General features: G+C 39.8%; 2 protein-coding genes across 2 annotated transcripts in view; both read left to right on the top strand.

The window, feature by feature from the left end:
• The first annotated feature begins 1,065 nt into the window (after positions 1-1,065).
• LOC146360962 (uncharacterized) lies at positions 1,066-2,959 on the top strand. Its single transcript, XM_084922324.1, has one exon. It carries the CDS (start codon positions 1,097-1,099, stop codon positions 2,624-2,626), a length of 1,530 nt encoding a protein of 509 aa, XP_084778450.1. The 5' UTR covers positions 1,066-1,096; the 3' UTR covers positions 2,627-2,959.
• A 7,061-nt stretch (positions 2,960-10,020) lies between these two features.
• The window catches only part of LOC146360961 (transmembrane protein 163a), a 30,154-nt gene continuing 27,105 nt past the window's right edge, over positions 10,021-13,069 (top strand). Inside the window, exon 1 of the mRNA XM_084921605.1 lies at positions 10,021-10,364. Coding sequence (XP_084777731.1) covers positions 10,151-10,364 — 214 coding nt within the window. The 5' untranslated portion in view covers positions 10,021-10,150. The remainder of the gene's footprint in view (positions 10,365-13,069) is intronic.

Genomic DNA, 13,069 nt, shown 5'->3' with positions numbered 1-13,069 from the left:
CATTTCGTGCGGCTCGATCGGAAATGGTGTGCTATGACTTTTGGTAGGGATTCGTCGCTCGGCTTACCCAAAATTCCCCAAAAAAGACCCCATTTTCCCCCATTCATTTCGATGGGAAAGGGCCCGAAAAAAGGCGCCAACCCAGGCCACTTTGAAGGCCTACCGCTTGGCCATACTTTGTCACAGAAACATCATTTAAACTTTATACTGGTCACAAGACTTTGGACTTTTGTTGACCAAATCCATGTTGCGATATCTTTTATGGTTGTTTCACAAGAGCAGTTTAAGTTTTAGGAAAATTGAGATTTTTCACGGAATGTTCGCGCCACTGTCAACTGCCATAAAACCAGATTGTTTTAAAAATTTGTCTTTCCCTTCCTGTCCCACCCAAACCGTTTGCCCTACATCTATAATTTGTACATCAAAACGTAGCTATCGTTGTCTTCTTTCATCCAGTGGCTTCCTCATTGAGATCAGATTTACGGTTTTCTCACAAATGCCATCAAAGCGCAGCCTCCTCCCTCTCTGTCCCCCATAGATAACCATTCTAAAACTGCTCTCAATTTTCAGCTCAAATTTAACATCGGAGGGTGTCTTTACACTGTCACCACATCAGTATAATACACTCTACAGGCATGAAAATTTAATATGTTGTAGTCTGGAAGTTCCTGCCACTCACAGTTTTCTCTTGGGAAGCATTTGTTTCAGAGCCTAATTCCTGTTTGCCTTTCTCTGTGTCTGACCCCAACTGTGGTGTGTGTGTGTCCCATCCCCTCCTGCCACTCACAGGAGTTACTATAGCAACCAGCCCTGTCAGCTGAGTACTGATGACTCTCTACTTAAAACTAAAAAAAAACCAAAAACATCCCCATTCTGTCATGTGACAATCTGATTGATCTGATTGGCTTACGGAGTGATGATGTCACAAGCACATCTTTAATACCTTTGATCCTTTGAAGTTCTGAAGTCCTTAAATAGGGAACAGAAGCAGCAATTCTAAAGCAGTTTGTTCGCAGCCTTCAAACGTTCGACAGCATTTGGATACATTTGGAAATATTTCTAAGCCTTTTCAGAGTCACTGTGCACAGGCTCCAATATGCGTCCACGAAAACGCAGACAAAGAAAAAAAGATAATGCTGCCTCTCCTTCGTGGTCTGGCCAGCCAATCTCTCCAGGAGAAATGACCATGGATGCTGTCTTATCAGTCCAAAGGGCATTACAGGAAAGTCAGAAGGAAAACTCTGACCTCCATTACAAAGTTAAACAAATTGAAGAAGAGAAGCTTCAACTAGAGGAGAAGTGCAGACAATTGGAAGCACGAAATAAAGACCTGGAAGGAAAACAGCAACGCCAGCCTGATATAAAAATGATCAATGAGGGCTGGGGAATGAAGTTTGGTCAAGGACGAAAGAAGTTTTTTTCCCGTTTTCTTTCGTCGGGAACACAGAGTGCTGAATTAAAAGAAACATCTGCCCAGCTTCAAGGAAAGAAAGCTACTATTGAGGAGATACAATGGGATCTCCAAAACATGGAGCAAAAGAATCAGGTGCTTCAAGGAAAGCTCAATGAAGCTGAGAAAACAATTGAAAAAATCCGCCAACAGGAAGAAGAAAAACGTATTCTCCAGGACTTTGAGAGAAGGAATCTAGAACTGCGAGAATTTTGTAATGAAATGAAGGACAAAAAATCTGAACTGGAAAGAGAAAAGGGAATACAAATGCAGCACATACTCAAAGCCATGAGGGAAATGTACGTAGATCTGACAGTCAGGTTTGATGAAACAGAGTGCAAAAATAAAGAGCTTCTTGAAGAAAAAAAGCAACAGGAAGAAGAAAAACGGATTCTCCGGGACTTTGAGAGAAGGAATCTAAAACTGCAAGAATTTTGTAATGAAATGAAGGACAAAACACCTGAACTGGAAAGAGAAAAAGAAACACCAATGGAGCACAAACTCAAAGCCATGAGGGAAATGTACGTAGATCTGAAAGTCAGGTTTGATGAAACAGAGTGCAAAAATAAAGAGCTTCTTGAAGAAAAAAAGCAACAGGAAGAAGAAAAATGTATTCTCCAGGACTTTGAGAGAAGGAATCTAGAACTGCGAGAATTTTGTAATGAAATGAAGGACAAAACACCTGAACTGGAAAGAGAAAAGGAAATACTGGAAAAACAATGTTCAGAGATGCAGTGTACGATCGATGGAATAAGGAAAAAACACTCAGAGCTCATGAATGTGATGTTGTTGAGGGTCACTGACTTGAAGAGCCAAATAACTGAAATGGAGGCACAAAAGCAACAACAAGAGAAAAAATGTGAACACCTGCTGCGTATGCATGAAGAATTCAAGAGAAAAATTGACCTGATAGAAGAGATGTACAACAAAAAACAAGAGAGAAATACAGACATGTGCAAGGCAAATCGAATGGAGAAGGCAACATACAAAGACCCGAAAGAAAAGCCTAGAAAAGAACAAGCAGGATTAAAAGAAATGGAGCAAAGATGCGAGCAACTCGAGAAGCAAAATGCAGAAACAAACGATCAGTTGAGAACCCTTATCCTGGAGAAAAAAGCGCTCATGGAAAAATACCTGGAAACGAAGAAAAGAGGCTTCTTCTGGTTATTCAGATGATTTAGCCTCGTCCTCCTCCACCTGTGATCCATCTTAATTTTCACCTCTCTTGTCCCCCCTCTCCCTTTCTCTCCTAACACATATTCCCTACCTTCTTAATCTTTTTTCTTTTTTTTACCCTCACCCCCCAACCAGTCCCAGCAGTTGACTGCCCCCTCCTGAGCCTGGTTCTGCTGGAGGCTTCTGCCCGTTAAAAGGCAGTTTTTCCTCCCCACTGTCGCCTAGTGCTTGCTCAGAGGGGATTGTTGGGGTTTTCTCTCCCCCCCCCTTTCATTTACTTATTTCCCCCCCCCCCTTCATTTACTTATTTGATTGTTTAACTTTTCTTTTATGTTGTTTCTGTAGTTACTTGTTTTACTTTTTTCAACTTATGTAACAAAATAATAAACCAATTGAATTTATCCTTTTGAGTATTTTTCATCTAATCTTTACAGAATTAAGCTCTGTCTTTTATTTGCTTGTTAAAACTCCATAAATGGTGAAGTAAAAACCCTGGGATATGGTTTAAAACATTGAAATAGACTAACCAACTAGTCTAAAACTAAGAAACACTTAAATATTACGTTAAATTGAAAACAGTTAAAAAGAAATATCCCCGTTCAAAAATGTCATGTGATAATCTCATTGGTTTATGGAGTGATGATGACATCATCATCATGACCATGTCCTGGTCATCATTTTGACCAGGACATGTCCTTCAACGCACATATTAAACAAATATGTAAGACTGCTTTCTTCCATTTGCGCAACATCTCTAAAATTAGAAATATCCTGTCTCAGAGTGACGCTGAAAAACTAGTTCATGCATTTATTACTTCCAGGCTGGACTACTGTAATTCATTATTATCAGGATGTCCAAAAAACTCACTGAAAAGCCTTCAGCTAATCCAAAATGCTGCAGCAAGAGTACTGACAGGGACTAGAAGGAGAGAGCATATTTCTCCTGTTTTGGCTTCCCTTCATTGGCTTCCTGTTAAGTCCAGAATTGAATTCAAAATCCTGCTCCTCACATACAAGGTCTTAAATAATCAGGCCCCATCTTATCTTAATGACCTTGTAGTACCATATCACCCTATTAGAGCACTTCGCTCTCGCTCTGCAGGCCTACTTGTTGTTCCTAGAGTATTTAAAAGTAGAATGGGAGGCAGAGCCTTCAGTTTTCAGGCCCCTCTTCTGTGGAACCAGCTTCCAGTTTGGATTCGGGAGACAGAAACTATCTCTACTTTTAAGATTAGGCTTAAAACTTTCCTTTTTGCTAAAGCATATAGTTAGGGCTGGACCAGGTGACCCTGAATCCTCCCTTAGTTATGCTGCAATAGACGTAGGCTGCCGGGGGATTCCCATGATGCATTGAGTTTTTCCTTTCCAGTCACCTTTCTCACTCACTATGTATTAATAGACCTCTCTGCATTGAATCATATCTGTTATTAACCTCTGTCTCTCTTCCACAGCATGTCTTTTATCCTGTCTTCCTTCTCTCACCCCAACCGGTCGCAGCAGATGGCCGCCCCTCCCTGAGCCTGGTTCTGCTGGAGGTTTCTTCCTGTTAAAAGGGAGTTTTTCCTTCCCACTGTCGCCAAAGTGCTTGCTCATAGGGGGTCATATGATTGTTGGGTTTTTCTCTGTATCTATGAAGCGCCTTGAGGTGACTTTTGTTGTGATTTGGCGCTATATAAATAAAATTGAATTGAATTGAATTGAAATTGAATCATCACTCCTGGAGGAAAAAGGCGCACAAAAGTGGCAGGCAGACGAAGAAAAAACACAGCATAATGATACGTTTACGTTTTGAAATCTACAAAGGTTTGCACTGTGAGAATCAACTTGTGAGAACTGTGACTAATCTTCATGTGTGTGTAAAAAAAATAAAAAAATAAAGTGAATAAAGTGTATAAAGTGTGTGGCGAGGGGCTAGTTATTCTGAGAAACCCTGCTGCAATAAATGAGGGACCACTGTATATACTTTCTCTATGAGTCTCCAGGTGAAGGCACAGCCATGAAGTCATCCACTAGACAGTCCCAGATGGCCGTCGCTACCTGGGGGATGATCTGGCACACCGTGGACACACCGACTCTGTAACTGAACGCGATGGTCCTGAAGGAGTCAGATTTAAATTACAAAACATAAATCTTACATAAAACATTTTGTAATTATAAGGATAATTACATAATATATATTAGATATAATATAAAACAGTCAGTTGTGTTTTGTTTTAACTTTACCATATCATAATTTGATTGGTAGCAACTTTTACCACTACAGTGAGCCAATCACTCATAATTCCTAAACATGTCAATCAGGTAGGAATGAAGTAAGACATTAATAGAAATAAAGAGTTGTACGTAGCCCTTTCCTTGCATAAATCATTGCTAATATTTTTGAAAAATTAACCTGTGATAAGACAGCATATCAAGATAGAATATGCTGGATAGAACCATATAACTAAAGATGAACCAAACTGTTCACAGTTTTATCTAACTCTCAGTTTTAAGAAAGGCTGGTGACCCCTGTTATAGAGTCTGACAGCTGCAGGGATTATATATTCAACTATACCAGAATTAAACCAGGTCTAAATAAAAAAAAAAAAAAAGGAGTGAGTATCACTACAAAGATTAACCCACAGTGGTCCTCATACCACAGTTTGATATCAGCAAACACCGAGAGCATACACTGATATGACACCACAGCCATGCTATCAATGCAAACACTGATAACAGCATAAATCAAATTAAATCGGGACTTGATGAGACCTTTTGAGTATCACTAGAAATATTATAAACAGTCGTCTCCATACCACAGTTTGCTATCAGTAAACACCGACAGCATTCACTGTTAGCATACCACATCCATGTTAGCAGTGTATAAACGATAGTTTAACATACATTAGCACAGGCATCAATAAAGGACTACCGTATTAAACACTTTTACTAACCGCAGGCAGATGGACAGGCGACAGGGATTGAGCGCCTGTAGTTGGTGTCTAAGCGGGCGATGCTTGGACCAATGCGGGACAGCAGGTCCTCAAACTGGGCGAGGGAAAGACGGTGGTACCGCTGAAAGCGGCCGTCATCCAGGCGCAGCTCCTGGAGCAAATGGTGAAACTCACCAAACTGCTCATGCTTCTGGAGGACCTGATGGACCCACCGAGGTACGGCGAGAACGTCTTTTACGCCCCTGCTCTGCTCTCCACAGTAAATATAGAAGGGAGACTCTCTCTTCAAGTGCTAGCTCGACAGCTGCAATCTCTTGCTTGTAGTATATTGCTAGACCAAAATCTTAAAATCACATATATATATCAAGGTAACTTTATTTATACCCATAGGCAAGGTAAATTTGCTTAACAGAAAAAATGACAGCATTTGGCATCCTTTTAAAAACACACATACCTAGTAAAGATATAAACTTCACTGTGGCACATATATAGTAATTTTAATATTTCAAATCAAAAACAGTTCTTATTTAATTCAGTGACAGCAACGGGGACAAAGCTATTTTTATAACGCTTTGTCCTGCATCTCGGAAATAGAAACCTCCGTCCTGAGGGAAGAAGCTGAAATTCACCCCTTAGACGATGGGAACCATTTTTAAGGATTGATAAAGCCATCCTCTGTACCTGCTTAGAGTACAGGGAGGCTAAACAAGACTGTGGCTCACCTATCAGACGACTGGACCATCTCACTATCTGATTTAGAGAGTTTTTCTCTGTGACAGAGGTCTGACCAAACCATGCCACCAAACAAAAGGATAAAACAGACTCAATAAAAGAACGACAAAACAAAGTTAAAATTTTTTGGTCAGTGTGGAAATGAGCAAGTTTCCTAAGGCAATAAAGGTGCTGGTGACCCTTTTTCCAAACTGATTTGCAATTTTGATCAAAGTTCAGTTTTTCATTGGCTATGGTCCCAAGATATTTATATGATTGTACTTGCTCTATTTTCTGACCTTTAATTAAAGTGACTACGTGCCCATTTTGTTGTTTCCTAAAATCAATCACCATATCTTTTGTTTTAGATATGTTCAGCTGAAGATAAGACTCCTCACACCACTGAACAAAGTCATCAATGACTGGACCGTGGTTAGTTTCACCCTCTTTCAGTAAGCTGACAATAACAGAGTCATCTGCATATTTAATAATGACCCTGTTTTCATGTCTGCTCTGACACATATTTGTATAGAGAATGAATAATAAGGGCGATAAGACGCACCCTTGAGGAGAACCTGTAGAGGAGAACACTGGGTCAGACAGAATCCCATTTATTCTCACTCTTTGTGACCTGTCAGTTAAAAAAATCTAAAATCCAGCCCACCAGGTTTTTCCTGATTTCAAACTGTTCTAAAAGTATTTTAATTAAAATATGGGGCTGTATTGTATTAAAAGCTGAAGAAAAATCAATGAAAAGAAGACTTGCAAAAGTCCCTTTACTCTCTACATGTTTAAGAATCAGATTTAGTAGAGTCAAAAGTGCGTCCTCCACTCCTCTATTGGGCCTATATGCAAACTGCATTGGATCCAGCTGATGTTCAGTCTCTTTCATAATCACATTTCTGATGATTTTTTCAAAGACTTTCATTACAACTGAAGTGAGGGCAACAGGCCTGAAGTCATTTAGAATTTTTGGACGACTAGATTTAGGGACAGGAACCACGACTGCTTCTTTCCAAAGAGAGGGCACATGTTGTGTTTGCAAGGATTTATTAAAAATAACCTGAAATATAGGACTGAGTTCGTCAGCACAAGATTTAATTAGGCGGCCACTAATATTATCAGGACCCTGGCTCTTGTTCACATTGACTGTGTGAAAGGCCTTTTTGACATCACTGAGTTCAATGATAAAATGCTGAGTATCTCTCAGTTTCTGTTTCAGTTCCAAAATATCCTCGCTAAAATCAGAAGAACTAAAACGAGCATAAAACATATTTAAAGCATTTGCAAAATCTCTGTCTGAATTAAAACCATCTAAAATGATCTGACTGCTGCTCTGGGGATTTTGAAACCCTGCTATGGTTTTCATATAAGTCCAGGCAGACCCAAAATTTTATATATATATATCTCACTAACTAACATCACACTCAGTAGAACACAAGCTGTATTACTCTACATCCTCCACTAAAGGGAAGCAGAGACCAAGAATAGAACTGCCTCTGCCTCCTGACATCTGACCCACGTTAACACATGGACTGAACATACACACACCCACAATGGACAACTGTACCCTCAAACACACAATAATAACATGGACTGAACCACCACTCACAACCACTAGCACTTTATATAGATACTGTAGAAATTATCCACATATCTAATTTATCTTAACTGCACTACTGTATAGCTCTGTAAATAATCATTCTGTACATACGATAATTTTTAACCCTACAACTGTTTACAACTTGCATAGTTCCCATTTCTGTATAACTGTATATCTCAGATTTCTGTAAAGTTATTTATTTCATATTCTGTATAGTTTTTCATATTTATATCCTGTTCATAGCCTGTACATAGCTTGTACTCACTACAGCCTGTACATACCTATAGTTATAGAATATTCACAACATACTTCATACCGTGTACATTATAACATACCATAATAGACCCATTTCTGTAATATACTTACATATCTATATTATTGCTAATATATATTGTAATATATCTATATCACTAAAGCACTTCTGGATGGATGCAAACTGCATTTCGTTGCCCTGTACCTGTGCATGTGCAATGGCAATGAAGTTGAATTCTAATTCTAATTCTAACTGAAAGCTCAGACGTGTTGACTCTTCTGTCTACTTAAATGGGTTATATCGTTGATGTTAGTTAAGCAGATTAGACTGAGAGAAAGATATAATAAAAATGGAAATATTAATAGATTTACAAATATTGTTAGGAATAGCATTGAGCTCACAGAATGCATAGTCTTGTTTTAGTAAAAAGTAACAAAAATAACAACAAATAGATAAAACTGTAATGTTCATCCAAACATGCTGCAGCGATTCTATTTTTCTTTCAAAATAAAAGTCCAACAACTTTACTATAATGAGTCTTTTATGTTGTACATGTGCTAAACTCGCAATAGCCTTTATGTTAAATAAGTTCAATAAAATAAAAGAAAGTATGACCAAATCCAATCCAAGAAATCCAATCTTACACAAACAGGCTAAACTGACTACTTCTGACCCATACCTAAATATTTCTTATGTGTGAGTGGCCGAAAGAGCTCATACGGTGGGAACTGCTCTATAAATATATTGTATTACATATTCCTGCTTTTTCCTGAGCATGAACGCATTAGAGGCATTCCCGTTATCATGTTGAATATAAATATATAAATACGCACATCCTTTTCTCAGTTCTCGGTTAAAATAAAAAATCCATATGGAAAAGTAAGCTTGTGTTATTATTTTCTTTTCTATGTAGTGTACGTGACAGGTGTGTGACAGGGGCACCACTATCTGCACGCGCTCACATCCGTCAGCTCGTTGAATTCACATGGGACAGATGTTTTCCCCGCGAACGCGCAGTGCAGAGCGCGGCGGTAAGTGCACTTTTGAGCTGCAGCACGAGCACTGGTCTCGTGACCTCCACCGGGACTAGTAATTAGAGTCCAGGTGCGGCTATCTGTCACAAAGTCGCGAATCGGAGCCTGATGTGAATATTCCGTCTCCTACGTCTCGTCCAGACTGTGCGCAACATCTTTCTGTCAAGTGTGTCAGCTCTTACACAAACCACTTCCGGCAAACACTTTCGAAATAAATCTCATCTCTTGTTTGGGAACTAACTTATAAGGCTGAATTAATTAGCAAATACCTACTGTTGCTCGGTTAAAACTACCTACCTAAACCTGGCTTGTTAAATCATGTCAGCAAACTAAGGGGCTAAAGCTACATATTATTATTACACAGCCTATTGTAGCCAATGTATAGGAAAAAGGAAAACAGTATTCAAGTGCTTCTAGGCGAGTGCGGGTTAACGTTAACCATTTCATCCCCCCAGTATAGGTCTGTTTATAACAATGTGTTATAGCGTAGGTTCAGTGGCTTTAATGCTTTAATCTGAAGTGCTACAGTAGCTAGCAACTGCTATTTATCATGTTAAAAAAAAGTGAAGTAAAAAAAAGTACAATATTACCCTCAGAGATGCTGTCGAAATAGTGAAAAGCACAGCCAGGAAATAAAAAAAGGATGCTTCAAAAAGTAGTAAATCATTTGTGGAGCAGACTGTAGTCTAAAACAATAGCATGATGATAGTTAATTGATATCAAATAAAAAAGTATATGAAATATTCAACGTTACTGTCTATTTTTAACAAAAAAAACAACACTTTTTTTTCTCCAATACGGTTCAAAAAAGGCTTTTGTTTTGAAACAAACTTCTAATTTCCGGTACGATTTCGCCTGATTGTATGTAATTTGGCGCAACTGGCTCGGCACCCTGTGAGAAGTCTCCCTCCCTCCTTGTCTGTCTCTGGGTCTCTGTCTGTTTGCAAGCCTGCGCTTCTCACCCAGGTGAGACATTTGTGGAGTGCCTCAATGGAACCGCGACCCCCCACCGAGAAGATGACAGAGCCCACACCGTCAAACTCCACCACTGTCCCGGACCCGGCTGTAGTTGTGGACCCCACGGTGGTAAACGGACGGTGCGAGCAGGCGGACTCTCTACAGCAGCAGCCCAACACAGAAAATCACGCAGAGGGCTTTAAAATGGACCAAGAGATGAAGATAAATGACAGCATAGAGGACAGAGGTAGGCGGCTTGAATTTTGTTTAAAGTTTCTCTGGATGCCCCGTGGCCAAGACACACACCGTGCGTAATGCCGTGTAGACCGGTGCTTGTTTTACTGTACACGCACTGGAAATACACTTTAATTCATTCAACTGTAGCCTGCTCAAAACATTTCCCTAAATTTTGCCCCCAGATGTTCCACACTGTCCGTGAATCATGCATGATTTCTGAGGGAAAAGGCTGCTTCATAACTGGACTGTGTGGTGACCAATATGCATGCTAAATTATTCACAGATCTGCGTAGTAATGCAGTGCAGAATGTGCAAACAGAGTGTGCAGACATCTTACGTGAAATAGTGGTGCCTGCAGATTCTGTAAATGAATCAGTGGAGTCTTGTCTTTGGGAAGGCTGATGACCACAGGCAGCATTTAAACAGTAGCAGGTGTTTCACAGCTTAAACCAGCACACTGTAGCTTTTCCTGTGCATTTTCTGACATTCACTTTCACCAGGTTTGTAAAGACGTTTTGGATCTCATTAATAGAGGCTTCATCACTTCTAAAACAACCAGCGGAGAGCCTCGGGTAATACCCCCTAGATATAGCTGTCCCCTTTGGAAGTGATCTCAAAGCTCTTTAACCTACTATAGGTCATGTGACGTGTCATGTGAGTCAACCTGTTATTAAAAAGGTGTGGGTCAGTACTCTCACTGGGGCCAACTAAGTGAGATACCATCACCCCATCATCATGTGAGCTACTGAGGCAAGGTGTGAGTGGGGGATTGAAATGCCTGGGAAGGGATCTCAAGACTGCATAAGCCACCACTTCTGTTCTACGCTGCTCAGTCACAGCGGATGTAGATGGCCTCCTTTACTCCTCTCTCAAACATAAAATTCGAACATTGTCATCTTCGAAAGATCATTCTTTCTCTTTTAAGTGCAGGTGTACAACTGAGTCTTTTCCTGTTCACTCCAAGTTGGTGTTCAAGTGGTTGGTGGGAGTAAAAGAGTAGGTGCTGGTTTGTGTGAATGGATTTCAGTGTTGAGGCTTCTGTCCTCCCCAGTGATCACAACACAGTCCAGGAATGATAACTTGTTTTCTCCGGTATCCTCCCTGGTGAACTGGATCTTTTTATCCACCGAGTTGATGGGTTTTAATTTTGATCCAGGTCATCATGTGAATAGTCATATGATTAATAGTGGGTTTTAACGACCCTCAGGACCACTAACGGTTTCTTATCTGGGACTCTCTCAGATGAGAATCTGAATAAGTCCAGTTGCCTCCTACCATGACCCTGATGATTGAGGACCTACACAGACAAAAAGAAGATTTGGATTTGCTTTCATTGGGAAATAAGACAGAAAACACTTTTGAGCAAAGTTCTTGTCATAACACAAAAAACTTTTTCCTTCACAAGAGTGTGAAACAAAAACAAAACACATTTACAGATAGACATAGTTTGTAACTGTATGCATCCAGAGAGAGGACATTCGAGTAACAACACCATCAGTAGCAGATGAGGGCATAAATAGCATTAGTACATGTTACTTTGCAAATTAAGCCACTCTAATGGTGGATAGCAGCGATATCTGGCCTTATAGATCCCACATAGCAGAGCCATTTTCCCCAGGGGTTTATACATTTCTCATACTCTAAATTCACTAAAAAAATTAATCTTTTCCATCTTATAAATCTCTAGTGTTACATTAATCCAGCTGTTTAAGGTTGGTGGATCCTGTGTTAGCCATCTTTTGGTCAGTGCCTTTTCACTTTCAGCCAGCAGGACACCAAGTAAGTATTTATCTGTACCCTTTATGTCTGAGGTTATGTATTTAATATTAGTTTTAAAAACAAAACAAAATTCAAACTTGGTTGTTTAGATGGATAGATTGTATTAGCCTGCGAACACTGATCAGTGATCACATGATACACATTATCATCAGTTTATCAGCAAGGCTTTGTAGCATCTATCAACTCGGTGCTTTGCTTTTCCAGCCTCTAACATGGCTGTTTACAATACTATCTGCAATAATACAGAGAAAATCAACAAGCAGGTGATCTCCTCTGGGAACACATTTGGTGAAAGTGGGAAGGAAAAACTCCCTTTTAATAGGCTCCAGGCTCAGATTAGATTTTCCACCATATTTCGATTCAGTCTTGTAAAAAGCTCCACTGCACATCACCTGTTTCATACCAAACAGCAGACACACACAGTCAAAGTGTTCACAAGATAAGTTCATAAGATGATGACAAAAACAAAAGTTTCTTTGTCAGTATATAATTTAAGTGGTGGCGCAATCATGAGCACTGCTGAATCCCAGCAAGAAGGGTCTGAGTTCAATCCACCATCTGCCTGGGACCTGTCTGTGTGAGTCCTCTCTGGATCCTCTTCTCTTTAGGTAAATTGGTGTAAGTGTTAGCCCTGTGATAGACAGTCCTGTTATGCATATTTTCAGTTTGCATTGAGTTAAATTCAAAATAGTCGAGATTAATCTTATACTGGACCTTAATTCAGTCAGTCTCAAACAAGCCGTTTTCGCTCCTTCTCATTAAAGTTTATTCTTCCTTTAAACTAAATTATTTCTGAATAATTGCAGCGTTTTTTGAGCCGCAGGTAGTTTATACCCAGGAGTCTCTCTCTCGGTGACATCCAAGAGTACAAAAATCAGTTTGAAACGGAGCGCTCAGAGCAGTGTGATTACTTGCACACAGCTCATTTGTTTTAAA

Source organism: Perissodus microlepis, chromosome 23 (assembly GCF_051167445.1).
Source record: "Perissodus microlepis isolate ML-2025 ecotype Zambia chromosome 23, ASM5116744v1, whole genome shotgun sequence".
Taxonomy (NCBI): Eukaryota; Metazoa; Chordata; class Actinopteri; order Cichliformes; family Cichlidae; genus Perissodus; species Perissodus microlepis.
The sequence above is the reverse complement of the archived record's forward strand: the minus strand, read 5'-3'. Positions and strand labels throughout refer to the sequence as shown.